This window comes from Odocoileus virginianus, chromosome 2, assembly GCF_023699985.2.
Source record: "Odocoileus virginianus isolate 20LAN1187 ecotype Illinois chromosome 2, Ovbor_1.2, whole genome shotgun sequence".
In the NCBI taxonomy this organism is placed as follows: Eukaryota; Metazoa; Chordata; class Mammalia; order Artiodactyla; family Cervidae; genus Odocoileus; species Odocoileus virginianus.
The window spans coordinates 75,046,199-75,067,815 of record NC_069675.1 but is presented as its reverse complement, the minus strand read 5'-3'; the positions used below and the strand labels follow the sequence as shown (position 1 = coordinate 75,067,815).

At 42.6% G+C, this 21,617-nt stretch overlaps 1 protein-coding gene across 1 annotated transcript; it reads right to left on the bottom strand.

Moving 5' to 3' along the window:
* Positions 1-1,736: 1,736 nt before the first annotated feature.
* Positions 1,737-15,912, bottom strand: MATN3 (matrilin 3). Its single transcript, XM_020898295.2, has 7 exons — positions 15,261-15,912; positions 12,094-12,219; positions 11,194-11,319; positions 9,459-9,584; positions 5,991-6,116; positions 5,283-5,393; positions 1,737-2,702 (listed from the first exon to the last, which is right to left on the bottom strand). Exons 1-7 carry the CDS (start codon positions 15,910-15,912, stop codon positions 2,647-2,649), a joined length of 1,323 nt encoding a protein of 440 aa, XP_020753954.2. The 3' UTR covers positions 1,737-2,646.
* Positions 15,913-21,617: the final 5,705 nt, after the last annotated feature.

Below are 21,617 nucleotides of genomic sequence, written 5' to 3'. Positions count from 1 at the left end.
TTACAGAACCACCACAATTTTAGACATAGGGCAGAAACTGCCATGGAATTACTTAGTCTTACCTATTTTTTATCTCTGGTTTTACCTTTTACCATATATGCAGAAACCACTGCTGATTTGTATAATCTAGTGTGTACTTTATACTTTGCGGCTTCCAGGTAGCCCAGTGCTAAAGAATCCGCCTGCCAGTGAAGAAGATGCAAGAGGCTCAGTTCAGTCCCTCCATTGGGAAGATACCCTGGAGTAGCAAATGGCAACCTGCTTCAGTATTCTTGCCTGGAACAAAACTCCATGGACAGAGGAACCTAGTGGGCTACAGTCCATGGGGTTGCAAAGTGGGCCCCAACTGAGCACACACACACTGTACTTTCAGTTCAGTTCAGTCACTCAGTCATGTCCGAGTCTCTGCGACCCCATGGACTGCAGCACACCAGGCTTCCCTGTCCATCACCAACTCCCAGAGCTTGCTCAAACTCATGTCCATCAAGTCAGGATGCCATCCAGCCATCTCATCCTCTGTCATCCCCTTCTCCTGCCTCCAGTCTTTCCCAGCATCAGGATCTTTTCCAGTGAGTCAGTTCTTCACACCAGGTGGCCAAAGTATTGGAGCTTCAGCAGCAGTCCTTCCAATTTATCTAATTTCCCCACCTGAATTCTTTCCCCATCCCCAGCAAATAATGTTCAGATCCTTTGACCTGAGTCTGTTGTCTCACTCAGCATACTGGGAAATTGACAATAAATCCTAGTACCTTTCCTGTCAGATCTAAACTGGAGCTAAAATCAGATCTTCTTTCAGTCTTAAATTGTTTTCCTTTGGTGCCCACACTTTAAGCAAGCCAATATGCTTTTTCCATTCCAACATTCCTGTCTGCTTCCAAGGCCATTTTTATATATCCTGTGATGTTCCTTTTGGCCAATTGTGCCCGCCAAATGCACAAAACAGGTCTCCCTGAGAAATCCTTACTAAACTTAATATATTTGGATAAAACATACTTGTTTTCAAATGTATGTGTTATCTTTTTCAGCACCAGATAATATCCCTATATGTTTTCTGGCACCTGATCACAGGCTCCCTATACTGGACTCAGGAAACAAAAATCCGTTTTCTAAGCCGGGGGAATTCTAATCAACTGGTTAAGTTTAAGGCATGTTTAGTTGAAGCTACTGATGGTCACATCCTTAAAAATTTGTCTCTAAATACCTTTCCATAGTCCTTGTACATGAGCTCTCATTTATTCCCCCGTAATACCATTTCTTTGTGATATATTAATATAACTGATTGTGTGCTCAAAGAAGTTTGGAAGATAGCACTTGCTGTATGGTCCTTTCAAAAATGTTGAGAAATTATGTTTCATATAATATTTATTGCCTTTGATGTGTTTGTTTTTCATTTCTTCCCTTGACAGTTTAGTTGTTTTTAATTGTTTCTGGGTTTCTTTTCAGGTGTTTATTTTAATGTACCTTCATCATTATTTAATCTGAATTTATGTAATTCTGTTTTATTCCCTCTCCCACAATATTCTTGAACAAAGCCTTTCTATTTAACCTGAACTTAAAATTTTAACTTTGAGAGCATGAGATTAAATTATAGGATGAGTCATAACACTATTTTGACTGACATTGTTTCATTGACAAGAAAATGTTTCATTTTCAAAATAATTGTAATTCAGCTTAATTTAAGAAAATACATGAACAGACAAAGTTGATATAAGTCAAAAAAAATCATGACAATAATATATAGATATTGATGTTTTTATTATAGTAAAGACAACATAAACCAAAAAAGAATGAATCATCTATATTTTAAAGAACTACTTTCTTCTAAAAGTTATAAGCGTTAAAGCTGAAAAAAAAATTTTATCAAATATGTAAGTGGAAAAAACAGGCTTATCATGAACATTTTCAAAAACATTAGGTTATGTTGTTATAGCAATATTTATAAATATATAATTTTATTGATTGAATTCTAAAGTAAAACAAGTAAATTTAGAATTTTTTGTTCTTGGTAAATAGTTTAACATTTAACTCACAACTAAAGTCTGTAGTTGTGTGTCTCTTTCTAACATCAGAATGAATTAAAAATGGCATGTAACAACTCACTTAATCTGTGTTAACTATATTTAGATATATGTATTACAATCCCCTGATCACAGCTTCAACAATACCCTGGCAAAAATGAGAAAAAACAAAAAAAGTTAGCGATATAGTTCTAAACTATATTCATCTCAATTTAATTATATGAACTTTTATGTGTAAATACCCTCTACAAGTTACACTGTAAAGTAACAAGACTGGTTTATACTATATCAAGAAAAAAAAATAGATCAAAAGTTTCCATTTTAAGTATGATTATCTTACTAATACAAACATTTAAAAATTAAATGGCTCAATTAGTAAAGAAGTAAAAAAATTATGAAACCTTTCCTTCTATTTTCTACCAACTATTTCACAGTCATAGCTTAAAGACACTAAAATTTGCACTTAATCAGGGACATTTCTGTCCTTAGAAAAATGATACTGGTTCACCAGAAGATCCAGTAGCATTCAAGCATTTGTAATGGCAGATTTCTAGCAGGAACACTCGAGTATGGTCAAGTATTTACTGCACCAAATGCTCGTTATTTCCAGGTAAAACATTTGAGTAGTTTAACGATGTACTTGTCCATATTCATTTGCTTGCAACTTCTCCAAAATGTCATCAAGTGACTAGTTGTTAAGGCCAAAACCACATATTTTTAAACATTAGAAAATGTAAACACACTTTCAGACACTTCAGTACAAGGTAAAAGAAAAATGTAAGTTCTCATTGGAACAGAAAGAGTGAAATTTTCTCACCAAAAATCTAATCTGTCTAAAACTCAGATATTCTGTCCTTTAGAGAGCAGGATATAAAGTGGCGGTCTTCAAGCATTTTTGTTCATATGTCCCCTAAAATAATTTTGACAAGTAATACCTTGTGCATATTTAAATTATATGAAAATTTTCATAACTTTTATGTAACAAAGTATGCAATTTTGCTGTATTATAAGTATTGATGCTTTAAAATAAAATTTAAACCAGTCTTTTAAATGTATCCTATATTAATAACATACTGAATTATTACTATTGTTCTTCTAAAATAAAATATCTCCTTAAATTTGTATTTCCTTTCTGCTGCTTCCACAGAATTTTATTCTACTTGAATCTTGAAAATCTGTTCTTGATCACTCTCTTACAGTTTCTGACGTAAACTTCATACAGACAACAAGCACATACACGTTTACATCTAGATTACCTTTGAATTAATTTTCTTTGACCAAAGGCTCTAATTCTTTTTAATCACCTTGGTTGAGTTATCATTACAACTATGATGGGCACACAGTTGATCCAAACAAGAACTCAATCACAAATTTTGAGATAAAATCATTAAAAAAAATAAAAGGTAAATTTTAATTAGAAAGGTATCTCTTAATGAAATAAATCGGGAGAGATGTGTTTATGAAACCTTAATTTAAAAAACTGTTGAGGGACTTCCCTGCTGGTACAGTGGTTGAGAATCCACCACCAATGCAGGGGACATGGGTTTTGATCCCCAGCCTGGGAAGATTCCACATGCCGCAGAGCAACTAAGCCTACCCACCACAACTACCGAGCCCGCACTCTAGATCCCCCCAGCCACAACTACTGAAGCCTGTGCACCCTAAAGCCCAGGCTCCCCAACAAGAGATGACACCGCAACGAGATGCCTGTGCACCACAAAGAAGAATAGCCCCCTCTCAATGCAACTAGAGAGCCTGTGCGCAGCAACAAAGACCCAGCATGGCCAAAAATAAATAACTTAAAAAAAGAATTGTCCTTTTATTTGGCTCTCTGGAGATTTTACCTTTCCAAGAAATTCACCTTATTAAAATTCAGGGTAAGCAAGAGATATCCCTTTCTTTTTTTTTTTTTTTTTTTTTCAATAAATGTTTCCTTCTCTTTATTTTTTTTTATTTTTTTTCCCATTTATTTTTATTAGTTGGAGGCTAGAGATATCCCTTTCTTATGTAAAGTTAGGAGATTGGTGGCACTGAAATGAGAGATGGGAAAAGAGACTGCCAACTGACCCCAAGTTGCATTGTAAGCAGATCAATTTAAGGAAGTGAAGGATTTGGAAACATTCCTTTAAAATGTTTTGTGTCCCCTCATATCCCTTGAATGTCTCTGCAAGCTCCGAGGTAAGCTCCTACTGAAACAAGAGCTTGAACCCTAAGGTCCTTGCCCCCTTACCATGTCCTCTGCCTGCCTTTTGTCTGTGGAAAACTTTACTCAAAGAATAAGCTTAACCAGAGAAGTGAGAAATTTGGAAACAAACAAAGACTAAATAATATAGTCATTACGCATAGTCAGGGACCTTCAGTTTTTTCTCAAGAGCTATAGATAATATTCTGAGCCATATCCTGTGAACTGTCTCATCAATACTAAAATACTAGGTGGAAGAAGTTAGCTACCTAATGACCAGACTGTAGGCAATTCAGAGAACTGGCCACAAAGAGAAGAACAAATGAACCTCGGAAGAGAAGATTAAGCACACCTAAAACAACCAAGATGATGCTGGTCAAACCACTGAGGACCAATCTGAAGATGACTGTTCTGTTTCTGCATGTAGTCCTCCACCCGCTGTCTATAAAAACTCTCAGCCCTGACCACCCCCATATGCCGGCATCTGAAATAAAGCAAACTTTACTTTCCACCAACCTGGCCTGTTTGCTGACTTTTGAGCAGCAAGCACACTCTTTCGGTAACTATCGCAGTTTGAATACTCCTCGAAGATCCCTGGGAACAGTGTTGTTAACTTCAGCTGGGCTAAGAAAAAGTACTCTTCCTGAATAACTCCTTTGGCTAAAGAACTGCTTTTGAAAGTTTCTGAGGTGGTACCGTGTTACATTTTGAAACCTGCTCTTTGACCACCTGGCTAAACAAAGTTATCACACTCCATTCATCAGCTGACTTGTCTGAGTAAGAAAGTCCTATTAAGGAATCAGGATGATAGCCCTGGTTAAATAGAGCTTAATTAGGAGCTTATACTGCTGTGGAAAAGCACTAGAAAAATAATTACACCACTTTCACATGCAAATAAAAATGGGTGTAACAGTCTCCTAAAATATTTAAAAAGAACTCTTAAAAAATTAAGCCTGTGTATTTCTACTGTTCATCTTAAAACTTAATGAATAAGGCCCTTATCCTGTGAAATGTCCTCAAATGTCCATTGTAAGACCTAGGTTGGCTTCAAGCAGAAGCAGAAATCCTTCCAAAAAGGATATGTTTCGAGTTCAGTCTCTGCAGATATGAGTTGACCTTATCCTGGAATGCCAGTGTGGCTTCACACGCACAAGCATCTTCTGTGGAGATGAGTCTTCGCGCTTCTTCAATGGCTGGAGGCAATGACAGTACACAGAATGTTACAGCTAATCAGAAATCATAGGAAATCGGGAAATCGACGATTCAATACTTCTACTTTTAAGACTTAAGCTACATGCATCTTCTAGGAGATAAAAGGAAGTAAGAGCCACAGAAAGAGGAGAAGATACTATGGGATGTGTCAAAGAAGAAACAGAGATGTTGAGGAAAAGTTTACAATCGTCAAAGCTAGGTGATGGTTACATGAGAATTCTACTGTTCTCAATGCTTTGATGATCAGAAATTCTCCATGATACAAAGTTAAAATGTTTTAACACGATGTAGGGAGAAGCCAAGAATGTAGAGATAAAGACCATCTCCTTGTGATACTGTGTCTTTGTTAAGAAATGAAAATGTTCACTATGGAGAACAGGGTGGAGGTGCCTTTAAAAACCAATGGTGGGAAGGACGCCTGGTGGAAAAATAGAAACATTCCATCCTGAAGACATTTGGAAACCACTGGAGGATTCCGATGGTAAGAGGCAAGACTCAAAACTGTCCTTCAGACTTGAAGACAGGAAAGCTCACTCCTGTCCAAGCGCATGGATGAGGCTTAAAGGGACCATCGTTACCTGAACATGTCTTCTTGTCTTCATTCAAGGTGTAGCCAGTGTCACAGTCGCAGTGATAAGAGGCATTGCCGTCATACACACAGATGTGTTGGCAACCATGAGAGCCCAGGGCACACTGGTTAAGAACTGGCCAGGGTTGGGGCAGGAGAGAGAATATTCACAAATTACCATCGGAAACGACACCGATTTCTGGAAGAAGCTTTGGTTTGGTCCCAACTTGGGCACATATGAATCCTTCAGTCATCAGTCTCCCATGTTTCAGAAGAAGGGAGCCTCTTCCTGATTCCTCCCCCACAGCCCTTCCCTGCTATTTATTGCAAATATTTTGGGTTCTGCCTCTCTTTTTTTCACTGTCCACAGTCCTGGAGGGCTGCACTGCATCTTAATTCTATTGCAGAACTTACCTCTGGCCTTTCCCTAACACCTCCAAGCTCTCCAGCTATATATGGATCATCTTCACCATTACCAAAAATAAATTACTAGGGACCTACTCACACACGGAGTTAAATTTGATGCTGCACAAAAAAAGATTGTACTGACCAAGGGCCTGTCTTTGATGCTTAAAGTGGTACAGAAAATAATGACCTGCGAGCTCATGCACACACAGAGAGAGAAAAATAATAACGATGATGGTGCTGATGATGTGTATGGTTGGACAAGAATGTATTTTTTATCTGTCACAAATACATTACAAGGAGCAAAGTCTTCCTGGGGGACATAGGTCCTTCTCGGCCATTATAGGAGTCACACTGTTTGTTCCTCTCTAAATCTCCTCTTAAGTGTCATTCCATGCTTCCAAACTTTCCATGGCTCACTATTGTTGTTCAGTCACTCAGCTGTGTCTGACTCTTTGCAACCCCATGGACTGCAGCATGCCAGGCTTTCCTGTTCTTCACCATCTCCCAAAGCTTGCTCAAACTCATGTCCACTGAATCAGTGATGCTATCCAACCATCTCATCCTCTGTCGTCCCCTTTTCCTCCAGCCTTGAGTCTTTCCCGGCATCAGGGTCTTTTCCAATGAGTCAGTTCTTTGCATCAGGTGGCCAAAGTATTGGAGCTTCAGCCTCAGCATCAATCCTTCCAATGTATATTTGGGGTTGATTTTCTTAAAGTCTGCATATTTTATCACTGTTTCCATTGTTTCCTTATCTATTTTCCATAAAGTGATGGGTCCAGATGCCATCATCTAAGCTTTTTGAATGTCGAGTTTTAAGTCAGCTTTTTCACTCTCTTTACATTCATCTGTAGCTCACTACTGCCTAGAAAAGAGCTTTTCATGGCACACAAGGCCCTAGATAATCTAACCACAATGTCTTTCCAACTTTCACACTGATATTCCCTTCACTACTACAATTCAGATGTTTCCAGTAAAATGCCTACTAGCAGAGCATTTCTTTTTCCCCTCAGCCCAGCTTAGCAGCGACTCCAGAGATAACAAGCGGACATGCCTCCAGCCCCCAGCCCCTGATCTGGGGCCCCACGGTTAATTTACTAGCTTTCCCACTGCCCAGTGAGGGGAAGGCAGGCCAGTAGAGGGGATCTGCCCCATGTTGTGTACCCCAGTTTTAGCATGGCATCCATTATTGCTGTAAAATATATAAATACTTATTTCCCACCATCGCATCTTTCTTTTTCTATCTCCTTTTGTTGTCCATGTGCTTTGCACCATGAGACAGTGTAGCTCAGTGTTTGAGAATGTCCGAACCATCAGATCAAGTGCCTGGGTTCAAATCCTGGCTCTGCTACTCACTAGCAAGTGACCACCAGCAAGTTACTCAGTTGCTATGAGTAAATTTGCTGTGAGCAGTAAATGTGTGGCTGTCGCTAAAATGCCTGGAACAGCGCATGGCATCCAGCAGACACTGAAAAATGTGGGTGAACCGTTACCTGGAAGTGCTGCCTTAACTGAAGTCTGTCTTAGTGAAAATCTCCTTTGATTTCTTCTTTTTAATAAAGTGGTTCATTTTATTCCATAATATCTGTTAGTTTACATGTAAATGCACTTTGTTTCCTTTTCGCAGGTCTTCAGTTTAAAGGACCCACTTACGAGTATCAACAGGGATACAAACGGTTTGAGAAGAGCAGCCTTGAATCCTCTCCACCCCGGGGGAATTAGTCCCACCTTGTGACCTAGTCCCACCCACCTCAACAAATTGACACAAGCCCCTCCCCTTGCCCGTGCCCCCTCCACTCCTCCAGTCCCGGCCCTCCAGCCACCCCCAGCCTCTCCTTAGTTATGGACTCTCGCTACCAGTCACTGCTTTCTTAAGGTACTGGTTCGGGAGTAATCAAAACCATAGCATTGGCATATATACACCACCATGTGTAAAACATAGCTAGTGGGGAGTTGCTGTATAATACAGGGAGCCCAGATCAGTGCTCTGTGATGACTTAAAGGGGTGGGATGGAGGCTCAAGAGGGAGGTGATATATGTATCCTTATGGCCAATTCACATTGTCGTACAACAGAAACTAACACAACATTGTAAAGCCATTATCCTCCAATGTTTTTAAAAAAAAAAAAAAAATGATGCTTTTTCGGTTTGCACCCCACCTGTCCTAACTCAGAGGCAGAAGTTGCTGCTTCCTTACATGCCCACACGACTAAGCACAGTCCTGGGAACAAAATAGGGGCTCAGTGCTGTTTTACTGATCTCATTTTTTTTTTAAAGGGCAAATTCAAGATGTGCCACGTCCTTTAATCTCTCTTGAAAAGGTCACATATTACACCTCCTCAAGGAAGAGGAGAGTATACATAAAATCTAAAAAAAAAAAAAAAAATACTGAATATGCCAAAATTAAACAGCACCTTGAGAGCTAGGAATTTCTCAGAGGACTGCTTTTACATTATAAATGCCACTCTGTTCTCCCAGTGAGTTTAAATCAAATTAATGAGGATTAGCAGTTCTGGCACGGGCTCCCTCACCAAGTCATAAGCCTCAGATTCACCCAAGATTGATCATCTAGAAACTGTCAGGGAAGGACTTGCTTCAAACTTACTGGAAGATCTGTGTGGGTCTAATTCAGTCATTTACAAAGTCTCCTTTACTAAAAATGATCCAGCTTTAAGTCGAACACTACAGAAAAGTTCCAGGCCTAGTTTTAATTGGAAAAAGATCAGTTCAGCCTATCACACCAAATAGTTACTGTCCCACAGACTTCCTCCAAAGTTTCCTATTTGCTTTTCAGAGATATAAAATTTTCCTGGACCGTACATCCAATTAGCTTTTCTTATATTCCCCCACTCCCTGCCCATTACCAGTAATTTTCTGAAGTGAGCTATGTTTGCAAAACCTAGTGAGCAAACTGCCCCCCTAGCAGTGTGTGCCTTGGTCTGTAAGCATGGTAGAATGTCTGAAATCCAATTGCTTACCTTACCTTTAAGAATCTCTCTCCTGGTGAATTGAAAGTTGGTTTCACAGCAGTAGAAAGGATCCCGTATGAAAGAATTTACTGAGCGGACCTTACCTGAACACGTCTTTTTATCTTCATTCAGAGTGTAACCCTCGTAGCACTCACAGTGGTGGGACCCAGCTCTGTCATTCACACAAATGTGCTGACAGCCATGCGTGCCCAAAGCACACTGATCTTGAGCTGCCAAGCGGAAGTCCAGAAGAAAAGAAATTAAATGTGGAGAGGTCTTTTATTACCCATATGTAGAAATCTTCTTATTTGCAGCTAGCAATGCAAAAAAGGAGAATTTACTAGAAACCACTCAAAGCCATCAGTAATATTTACTCTTACTAGAAATTAGCTGAGTAAAACAAACTGATACACACACAATACTTAGTCTTCTATCTTCCCCTACTCCTTTTCATAATCTATGCCGAGTTTATATTGTTGGTCTTTTCTTTTTTTGTTTGTTTGTTTGTTTCTTTGTCTGGCCTCACCTTGTGGCATATGGGGTCTTAGCTTTCTGACCAGGGATTGAACCCACAGCCACTGCATTGGAAGCATGGGGTCTTAACCACTGGACTGCCAGGGAAGTCCCCTATACTGAGCTTTTATCATCTAAGTATCTCACAAATACTTTCTAAACCATTCCTTTTAGATTTGCTGTATTTATGCTGAATGAGAGGGATTCCAACAGTTGTAAAACTAATTATACTAGATTCAGAAAGACACAGAATCCGCATTTGAAGAAACTGTAGCTCAGTCCTCTCCTGTAATAAATGAGGAAACCAAGTCCAAAAGAGATCAACTGACTCAGAACAGCATCAGAACTCAAGACCCAAACTGCACTTTTGTACACTTATACTGACATGATATTTTTAAACTATTGTTTATCTTTGTGAACTTTTCATTTTGAAAAATCCTACACTTCATCCCATTTCCCCAAATGTAAACATCCTATACAAGCACAGTGTAATGACCAAAACCAGGAAACTAACCATGATACAATGCCCTTAACTAACCAAAGACCTTATTCAAAGTCTGCCAGTGTTTCTACCATGAATGCCCTTTTTGTGGCCCAGGATCCAATCCAGGCTCAAACACTGCTTTAAGCTGTCACATCTCCTGAGTTTCCTCCAATCTGGGATATTTCCTCAGTCTTTCTTTGTCTTTCATGACTGTGACACTTTTGAAAATTACTGAAAAATTAGTTCATGGAATGTCTCTCATTTTGGAATGTCTCTCAGTTTGGGTTTGTCTGAGGTTTCCTCATGATCCTAAACTTTTAGCAAGAAAACCACAGAAGTGCTGTTGTGCCCTGAGAACATGACAACAGAAGAAGTATGACATCACTGTGTGTCACGTGATGACAGAAGAAGCATGATGTCACTGTGTGCCACGTGACGACAGGAGAAGCATGATGTCACTGTGTCACTGCCAGTGACATCAACTCTGATGACTTAGTGGAAGTGGCGTCTGCCAGGTCTCTCCGCTGCAGAGTTACTGCTTTTCTTTTTTTAAGTAACAAGTGTCTGATGGGATGTTATTTGATTTTAACTAAATTGTCTTCAGCATCTGGAGAGGACAATTAAGGCTGGGGACAGAGACAGAAATGAACAACACACTCACACAAGTAAGTCATAAGACAACATACTGCCATTTTTAACTTTTCTCATAAGAAATGGGATGGCATCATAAGATGACAACAGACAAAAAGATATCAAGTTCCCCGTTGAGATGACCTCCCCAACACTGGCTTGGGGAGGTAGGTAGACAGAGAGGCAATAGTAAAGCCCCTGCCCCAACTTACCTGAACACGTTTTCCTGTCTTCATTTAAGGTGTAACCTTCATAGCACTCACAATGATAAGAGCCAGTTCTGTCATTCACACAGATGTGTTCACAGCCATGAGTGTTAAGAGCACACTTATCAATAGCTATCAAAAGACGACCAGGGACAAATGTCAACACATGGAAAACATGCTAAGCAAATAACTATGGGCCATACCAGACACATCACGCACACATACACACATGTACATACACACACACACACAATGCTAATGAAATGGGTCAGTCTGACACAAGAGGATGCCTACTGGATGGGAGGGTTGGAACTCGCTTCCTGATCTTGGTTCTTTCACTGACAGACCCTATGACATGGGTAAGTCTTCTCCCTTCTTGGGGCAGTGGGGATGGATCTCAATTTCATTTTCTATAAAATGATCAGGTTGAGTTAAATGATCTCTTAAGTTTTCTTCCTCTCAACAACTATTTTCTAGGATCTAACAAAATGGACCTAATTTGTACCCTTCATTGACAGTATGTGAGTATTCATACAGCAGATGAGTGAGAACCTCCCTAAGTTTTCTTCCACTTCTAGATTCCATGAGCACCTAGGGTTACAGAAAGGTAAAAGTAGCTTGTATTAAATTAAATAATATCCAGGAAAAATTCAAAAATCTCAAAAGACCAAGAGTTTTTTCCTTTTCCCCTACTAACCCTTCTCTCTAAAATAAGCCATAACTACTGTAATAGGCTGTTTTAGGTATTATCTCACTTTCCTCCTCATGTTCCTTTTCAAGGAAAGTTGTTGATAACAGTAAATCTGCCACAAGGCAGATAGGAGAAAAGCAAAAGGCCAGTCCAAAGTCTTGGGGAGTGAGTCCCCAAATATGTCCCTGTTAGCCAGTCCCTTAAGCAGGCCTCACCTGAACATGTCTTCTTATCAGCATTCAAGGAATATCCTTGGCTGCATTCACAGTGGTGCCTGCCTTCTCCATCACTGATACACACATGCTGGCACTGATGTGTGCCCAACGCACACAGATCCAGAGCTGTGCAAAGATAATTTACAACAGTCAGTGTCAACACATCAGAAGCATTTCAGATACTTCCTCTCTTGTCAAAAAAAAAAAAATCACTCTGCACATTCCTCTCCAATTCCATCTTTCAGTTCAGTTCAGTTCAGTCGCTCAGTCATGTCCGACTCTTTGTGACCCCATGAATCGCAGCAGGCCAGGCCTCCCTGTCCATCGCCAACTCCCAGAGTTTACTCAAACTCATGTCCATCGAGTCGGTGATGCCATCCAACCATCTCATCCTCTGTCGTCCCCTTCTCCTCCTGCCCCTAATCCCTCCCAGCATCAGGGTCTTTTCCAATGAGTCAGCTCTTCGCATGAGGTGGCCAAAGTATTCCATCTTTAGTTCACTCTAAAAATTGACTATTTGTTTTCTGCCCCTGGCTTATTTCTGCCCCTTAGTAATGTTTAAATTAGTAACTAGGAATGTTACTAATTTAAAATCATAGATCTTGTGGTTGAGTTTCTCAAAGGAGAAAGGGACTTTTGAATTTGGAGCTGAAACCAAACAGTTACATGAATCAGGCAATTCAGTGTTTTATCCAATGTATCTACCTAGACAGAGAAAAAGACTTTTGCTCTCCAACAGCAAGAAGAGAACAATATTGTACTTCCTAAAGTTCTACAAGCTAGTTGTCCCACTGCAACCAGAAGCCAGTTTCCAAGGATTTTATAGTGTGAGTCTAAACAGAATTCATCCCCAGGCATAGGCCTGGAACTCAATCACTCTTTGGGCAGCAATACATGTTTGAACATGCAAATGGTGGAGGGCAATGCAGGTAACTGCCTTTTAAATATATGGTACGGGTTCCTGAGCTCAAATGTATCTGCACGTGACTCTCATATCTACAAGGAGTCTAAACTCACATGTTGTATGAAAAGTGAAAAAGAAAGTGACAGTGTTAGTCACTCAGTCATGTCTGACTCTTTGCGACCCCATGGACTATAGCCCGCCAGGCTCCTCTGTCCATGGGATTCTTCAGGCAAGAATACTGGAGTGGGTGTCCATTCTCTTCTCCAGGGGACCTTCCCAAACCAGGGATCAAACCCAGGTTTCCTGCACTGCAGGCAGGTTCTTTACCATCTGTGCCACCAGGGAAGCCCTATCTGCTATATACGAATCAGTAAAAGAAAAAGAACACAACACATTAGCTAAATGGCATCATCTTTTTGCTCCTGGAGCCATTTTTATGTCAGACTTTTTTCCCAAGTGACATGTTTTGATAAAAGAATCATGTATTTGGTCATTTCTGAGAAACCAAGGAGGCCTGTAGGAGGAGGCTGGCACCCCTGTGGCAGTTCACCCAGCCCCCACAGTTCTGGCAACAGGACAACGCTAATATTTTTCCAAGAAGGGCCTTTTCATGGAATAATCTTTCCAGTCGGTTGACTACAACAGCTGCCCCTCAGTCTTTTTTCCAAAGACAGGACGTTTTTCCCCCAGAACAAGAAGGTCTCTTGTACCAGGATGAAAAGGTGGCCACTCACCACTTGTTACTTTATGTCCTTCAAGCCCAACCCCAGGTGCTAGCTTTGAGGCCCAACCTTGCCACAGAACAGCATCTTCATGGAAAAGTTCTCACCCACAAATACAGGGGGGGTTTCCTGGGAGAAAGAAAGCTATTTTCTTTTGGGAAACCAATGACTGCCGAGTTAATGCCACTAAAGCCAAGGACAGCTTGAGAAGACCCAGTGTCCTAAGGCAGGAAACACAAGAGGGCCCCTGCCAGGTCTGGCTGAGATGAGGTCAGAATTTGCTCCAGACCGAGACTTCATCTCCCATTTCCTGACAAACTGTTGATTACTGAGTTTCACTTTCATTTATGTATAAAGTCTCCTTGAAATTGACAACTGTAATTATTGGTTCACTTGCTTGTCTCAGGTCCAGCCCTAGACTTTTGCTTGATGGTAGGCAGGAATTACCCTTATCTTTGTATCATCAGTGATCAATAAACACATATTGAGAAAACAAATGCAGAATAAATTATACGGCAACAGTTATCTACACTTTAAAATTCACCTGAACTAGAAATTTGTCCACACCTGCTTGGATAATTCTACAGAGTTTTGAAAGATTATCTCCAGATGATTAAAAAAAATGAATATAGATAGAAAGAGACAAAGGAAGATAGAAATTTTTTAAAGAAAAACAAAAAATAAATTTAAAAGTAAAAATTAAAAAGTTCGAGTCCCACAAATTCATAATTTTGCTCAGTGATTAAAGATAAACCTGAGCCTTGAATGGATTCATATTCATGGGTTTGGATGATTCATGCTAAAAATTCTAATTAAATCAGCATGTTCAGATTTAAACTCCATCCTAAAGGAAGAAAGGAGAGGGAGGACAGTAGCAGAATAATTAAAAACTTAAAACATTAAAATGAAGAACCAAAAAATAGCCTACATCTTGCTATCTCAAAAGTGAGCTGAAATCCTAGTCTCCCTGGTTCTTAATCTTGTCCCTCCACAAGGAATAATCAGAGAATGAGCTGAATCTGAAAACTAGAGTATTTTCTAAGTATACACTCTGATGGACAGTTATGCTGGACAAGAAGCCAGCCAATCTTTCTAGGGACAGATGCAGTCCCTGTCTTCTGAGAAAAAAACAAGCAGAGTTCTGTTAAATCTAGAGATGGTAAAACTAAAGAAAATATCTGGAAAAAATGCAGTGGCCAGAGGGGAGAAGAGAGGTGTCTGGTTTTTTATTTGTATTTTTTTCTGACCCCATCAGGGAACAGCAGGATCATTTACCCTGGATATTTCCAGAACTTCACATTTCTAATGCAAACAGGAAGATTTTATGAGCAAACCAACTTATATATAAGGCAGCTCTATATTCCTAAGCCAACAAAGTATGCTTAAGTTTAGGGGAAAAAAAAAAATCACATACCAAAAAAAAACGTTGCTTATATTTAAGTTTTCCATAAAATCTCCACCAAAAAAAAAGAATAAATCTTTTTCTTCGGACACACGATGTCTGACTATAACATCTTTTCTAACTAGAAGCAAAGACTTACCACAAAAGGTCTCCTGGAATCTAGAGGAAAGTTTCTCAATGACCCCATAGGTCTCCACATAGAAAACATGCTCGTCCAGGGGTTCGCTGGCCATCATCTTGAGGGACTCCATGTCGGCCCGGTCCACGCCCACAGCGTACAGCTCAATACCGGACGCCCGGGCCCGCGCCGCCACCTCGTTCACCTGGTCCTGGGGCCGCCCGTCGGTCACGATGATGGCCACCTTGGGGATGTTGGAAGAGGGCCCCCGAGCTCCTGCCTCCACTGTGAAGGCTTCGTCCATCGCCGTCTGGATGGCCAGGCCTGACATGGTGCCTGTAGACAAGGGCGTGATCCGCGCCACGGCTCGTTTCAGGGACTGCTTATCCGAGTGGGTCTGGAGATGGAACTCGATCTTCACGGTGCTGGCGTAGTTCACCACTGCCACCCGTGTGTCCGCCGGCCCGATGTTCAGAGTGTCGATTATTTTCGAGACAAACGTTTTCACTTTGGTGAACTCCAGGGGCCGTACACTACGAGAACTATCGATGATGAACACCAGGTCCAAGGGCCTGCTCTTGCAAACACCTGCAAAGAAGGGCACGGGGAACAGTACATGGCTAATCGGTGAGCAGACCACAGTCAGAAGGGTAATGTTGTGTGTGACCAGCATCCTTGGCCCCAGATACCCGACTCTCTGCTGTCTTCCTCAAGACCACCCTCCCTTTGGACGTTGAAAGCACTGAGGCCTTTCAGGATTCCCCAGTGAGAATTCACACAGTGGTGTGACATTTCCTCAAAGATCTCCCCTCTTTGAATGTCCTGAACTTTTCACCTGGAAAGTTTCATCCTTCTGCTTAAAGTTTTGTTCAAGGGTTCCTCTTTGACGCACAGGAATGGACTTCAGGCCTCTCTTGGGCACCTTGGCCATCCCTGAACCCTGTCTGAACTGAACTCAGGGCAGCCTCAATGCCCCCTCCATGGCCTGCTCAAGCCTCACAGCCCCTCAGACAACGGCAGAGTGTGAGGTGAGGCACGCAGGTGCTCTCATGGTGACTTCCTTCTTTTTCTCCACTTTCAAGGTGGTGAAAACTGCTCCAGGGCAGCCCTAAATTCTCCCTCCATCTGGTCACTCACTCATGTTTAGTGAACTCTGAGGTCCAAATAGTCCTGAGTTTAAACCTCAAAAAGTGGAAGGAAGAGTGACCACTTCATCTAGTCCACATTGAGGTCCGTCTCTGTCAGCATGTCTTGTTTCAAGAGGCAGAGTCTGACCTGGTATCTATCCTACTGCCCCCACCAAATTCTTAGTCACCTCTCTTTCATTTTTTCATTCTCCAATTTTTTTTTTTTTTTTTTTTTTTATGGTAAAGCGTCTGCCTGCAATGCGGGAGACCCGGGTTCGAACCCTGGGTTGGGAAGATCCCCTGGAGAAGGAAATGGCAACCCACTCCAGTACTCTTGCTTGGAAAATTCCATGGACTGATAAGCCTGGTAGGCTACAGTCCATGAGGTCACAAAGAGTCAGACACAACTGAGCAACTTCACTTTCACCGTGTATTAAGCCAAGGGGCTACAAAAATAATAATAATAATAAGCCAGATTACCTGCCCTCAAGGAACATGTATCGTTCCCAAACAAAAGGACTTGGCACATTGTAGAGACACAGTTTTGTTTTCAGCACATCCTTCTTATCCTTTCCCCCTCTAATCTCATTCTATACTCCTCCCTCTCCTAGCCACCCAAATCAAATCCAAGAGAGAAGCCATTCCTCCTTCTTTCCCAAAACACACACACACACACACACACACACACACACACACACACAGCCCCAAGCCCTGAATCAAAATGATATCCTTTGGCATGAAATGCCACTCAGGGTTCTTTCCTTTCCTAATAGGAGGCTGGCTGGAAATTGATAAAACTCTTAAGAGAGCAATTTACTCAGTGTGTAAGGAGAAAAGGTGTAGGTATTTTATTTATTCAAAATTAAATTCCTAGCTAAGCAGTTGATGACAGAAAAAGCCCTGTCTGCAATAGGAATTATGCTTCTGTATAGTTAAAAAACAAACAAACAAACAAAAACTGGTAAGTATCCTCTTGCTTTTAGCCTGATTTCTAGAGGTATTAATTAAGACAATAAATAAATCCTACCTTCAATAACACTTTAGATATCACAGGATTTCAACCCAACAACCTTGTGAAGTTAGAGATGCAATTAGAGATGCAAGCTAGAGTTGCTTTTATACCCTTATACAGGTGAGGTACCTGAGACTCAGGGAGGTGTAGAGCTAGAAAGTGGTAGAATATAGATAGGACTGCAGGTTTCCAGACTCCCAGCCCAAAGGGACTTTTCATTGCATGATTGCCTCTCTGAGGCAGCATTTTCTGCCACCAAAATTAACATTATCTCAAGTACTTAGTGAACATCTTACTTGGTGACTTTGAGCCATCAATATGAATATGCTATACGTCATGTATTTAGCTAAGTCAAAAGGAATTAATTCTTTAAAAAATAAATAAATAACTCCAGAATTTCGTTTCATCCCTGATTACCATGTACTGAGAGCAAAGAAGAAGAAAATCTTCCCAGGAGATGGATCTGGCTGTGTTTGCATAATTTAAGTAAGAGGAAAACTACATATGATATGAACCCTGTATCTGACAGTGTTGTCTCTAACACCCGAATGGTGTTCCTACTCATGTTGAGGTTATGTTCTTGCAAGTAAACGTGCAAGATTCCTTTCCTCCTTCACTTGATTTTTCACAGGGAATCATCTATAGGAGATTACAGGGGTGTAGTGGGCAGGATAAGATAATGCCCTCCCCTCACATATGTCCATGACCTAATTCCCAGAACCTGTAAGTATGTTTATTTACAAGGTAAATGAGACTCTGCAAGTGTGATTAAGTTGAAGATTTGAGATGGGGTGGTTATCCTGGTGGATCCAATATAATTACAAAGACTCCTAAAAGTTGAATAGGGAGGCAGAAGAGATCTGGGAGATGACATGTGAGGAATCATCCTGCCTTTGGTGGCTTTGAAAATGGAGGAAAAATGTCATGAGCCAAGGAATGAGGGTCACCTCTATATGGTGAAAAAGGCAGAGAAATGGATTTTCCTCTAAGATCTTTCCAAAAGGAAAGCAGCCCTGCTGATACCTTAATTTTAGTGTCAGACTTCTGATCTACAGAACTCTTAGACAGTAAATGTGTGCTGTTTTAAGCCACTAAATTCATGGTAATTTATCACAGCAGGAATAGAAAATACAGGGGGCTTAGCAGGATGTTCTGTGAGCATCTGCTTACTTCCTGATTCAGACCCTCTTTACATTCATTGTTTTTGAATCTCACTTCCCTTTTCTAGATAACAACACTTTGATTCTTAGAAATCAAGAAAATGAGAATCTGAATTTCTGAAAATGTTTCCTTACTCACAATAATTGTCAATTTCTGAGAACTCCGCTAGAAATAAAAGTCCATAGCAAAGCCTAGCAGTTTCTGGATGCAAAAAGGAGAGAATTTGAAAAAGAGTGGAATGCAGTGCTTATTAAAGAATTATCATTTAATGTTGGTTTTTATTTCAAGTAATAAAGGACCAGTGCTGCTCAGGGAACATTGACCACCCCATGAGAAATCCTTCCTTCTCTTTCTAGTCCCTTCTCCAAGGAATGTGGATCAGGACCAGAGGTAAAATAACCTCTGGGAGAAAGACTTCTTCCCTATCCTCATTCTTCACCTGAAGCAACCCACTGGTCGGGCTGTATGTAACCACTGTGAACCCTGGCACTCCCTGTCTCAATGACAGTGCTCTTGCCATAGCAAATCCAGTCCACTGGAGCTGATGCAGGAAAGAATCCTTTGTGTTTTTCCTCAACATTACTCAAAAGGTGCATTAGAGGTGGACAACACAAATCAACCTGGGGCATGAAGCATCACTGGCCAGATGAGACTAGACATCCAGAAAATGGTTTGGTGCCGCCTCTCTTTAAAGCCAGACTTTAACAACTTCTGATGCTGGACTTTTTGGTAATGAAGATAAAAATCTTATGTAAACCATACTAAGAACTTAGTAGCTTGAAGCAGTGGAAAGACCCATGCTTGGGATATCCGAGCCCCGAGCTTTATTCCTGGCTCTGACCCTGATTTGCTGGATTCTCTCACCTTGACAAGGCTCAGCTCCCCTGTATGTGCTGTCAGGGGCTGTGTTGGATCACCTCCCAACTCTGCTCTCTAGGAGGTTTCTTCTGCTCCAAGCACCAACTACTGACCCAAAAGTGAATTGCTATTGTTCACCAAAGAACAAAAGTGTCCTAGGTGTTTGAGCATGTCAGAGAGCACAGGTTGGGGTTGGGGCACGGTCAGCCAGAGAACTGAAAGCAGAATTTCAGGGAAGGTTTACTGAGCCGAACAAGAGGTGGGGTCTGGGACAGAGAGCTGTGAGGAGCCCCCAGCAGTTCCCACAGCTGCCCCATCCTCTCTGCCCAAGTCTCAGGCAGCAATTGATGGAATCTGAGCTTCAGGAGAAGGGAAGTCTAGCCCTGGCTAGGAGGGACCTTGGGCATCTCCCTTCCCTTCTCTGGACCTCAGTTTCCCCACAGGATTTGTCCCGCAGGGAAGGGGATCTTTTTCCTGCACCACGTCTGGCTTGAGCTGGGGGGAAGGGAATACTTGGTGGGTGACCAAGGAGTTTCCTTTTTTGACTCCAGATTCGCCTGCCCACCCATCCAGCCCGCCAGGCCCTGGTCCAGGATCTTCCTCGCTCCATGAAGGTGTACTTCCCTGGGACCCTCTCCTGTCCCTCTCGGTCTGGGATCCCTCTCCCGTTCCCGCCCAGGCCATGTACCTGCGCCGCGGGCCCCGCCGGGCTGACCGACCCCGGAGTAGGGCACGCTGGCGGGAGCAGCCGGAGCGGGGCGGCGTCCGGGGCTGCCCCCTGGGCCGCGGGTCCCCAACCTGCGTAAGCCCGGGCGGGCCATGGGGCTGGGGGCGGCGGGGGGCGGTGGCAGCAGCAGCAGCGGCCAGAGCAGGAGAAGCAGTCCCGGGAGGTGGCGCGGCATGGTGGGCTCAGCGCTGCTGCCCGTGTCCGTCGGTGGGTCGTCGTTCAGTGGCTGGGTCAGTGGCGGGCGGGTGCCGGGTTCCTGGGCGGCCAATTTAAAGGTCCCGCGGCTGCGGGCCCCGCCCCTGCAGCCTGGGGTCCCGCCCCTCGGCTTTAGGCCCCACCCCTCAGCCTAGGCCCCGCCCGCGAACCCGTCCAGGGCAGCGGGCCGCCTGGTCCAGTGCATTCCCGCGGCGGACCTGGAATGTCTGGGGCCCGTCGGCCAGCGGCGCGGTGCCCGACCCCGGCCCGCCGCCGCTCCGGTCTCGTCTGGGTGGGCTCGGCCCGCTGCCTCCTGGCCGGGTTCTAGCCCTCTCGAAATTTCTGCCTGGCCATACACCTGGGGCCTGGTCGACCCCCAACTCGCCCTCCTGACCCCCAGGCTCCCAGTTCAGGAGGCCCAGGCTTCACGGTCCAGCTCCATCCAGGTTTGCCCACCTCAGAGTTTCCCCTCGCTCCTCACAACTACATGTTTTTCCCCAGCCAGGGAACCCAAGTTTTGCTGTGGGCTCTCCTTAAAAAAAAAAAAAAAAAAACCAACAAAAAACACCTCACAGATTCTAGCAGTGTGAATAGAAATACTTTCATCCTAACTTCAAACATCCTAAACATTTGAACTTACATTACCAGGAATAGAAAGTCAAACATACGTTTCCCCAGAGAGCCCTCTTTGAGCTGGAAGGACAGACTGTACCACAGGCTTCAAAGGCTCTCCCTCCATCCCACTTCCTCCCCCAGGGGTGATGGTGGTGGCAGCGCAGGGCTGGAGCCCACCCAGGGGACCCTCCAGGAACTCGTAACCCATGGGTAGAGAGAGAAGCATCAATGGTGTACCTGTCTAAGGAAATATACTGAGGTCAAGGAGAGACTGGCTCTGCCTGAGGAAACCAGGAAGGCTTCCAAAAGCGGGTCACCGCTGAGCTGGACGGTGAAACACGGCAACGAACGTGAGTCCCAGCAGAGCCTGTGTAGTCTTCCTACTTTCAGACTATTGCCTTTTAATATCTACACTCCACATAGTAACCTTAAGATCTCTTCTTAAACCTTGCAACTTCACTTCCAGTAAACTCCAAACTTCTTTGCGTGGCCACCACCTCTACCACACTGACCACATCTGAAACTGTGCTCTTCTCTCCATGAATCAACCACACTAGGCTTTCCCCTTGTCCTGGAGGACGCCAAGCTTTTTTCCACCTTGTGGCCTTGGCACTGGGACATCCCTATATCTTAGTTTTTTCAAACTTATTTTTACCACTATCCACTGTGTTGGTGGTGGTTTA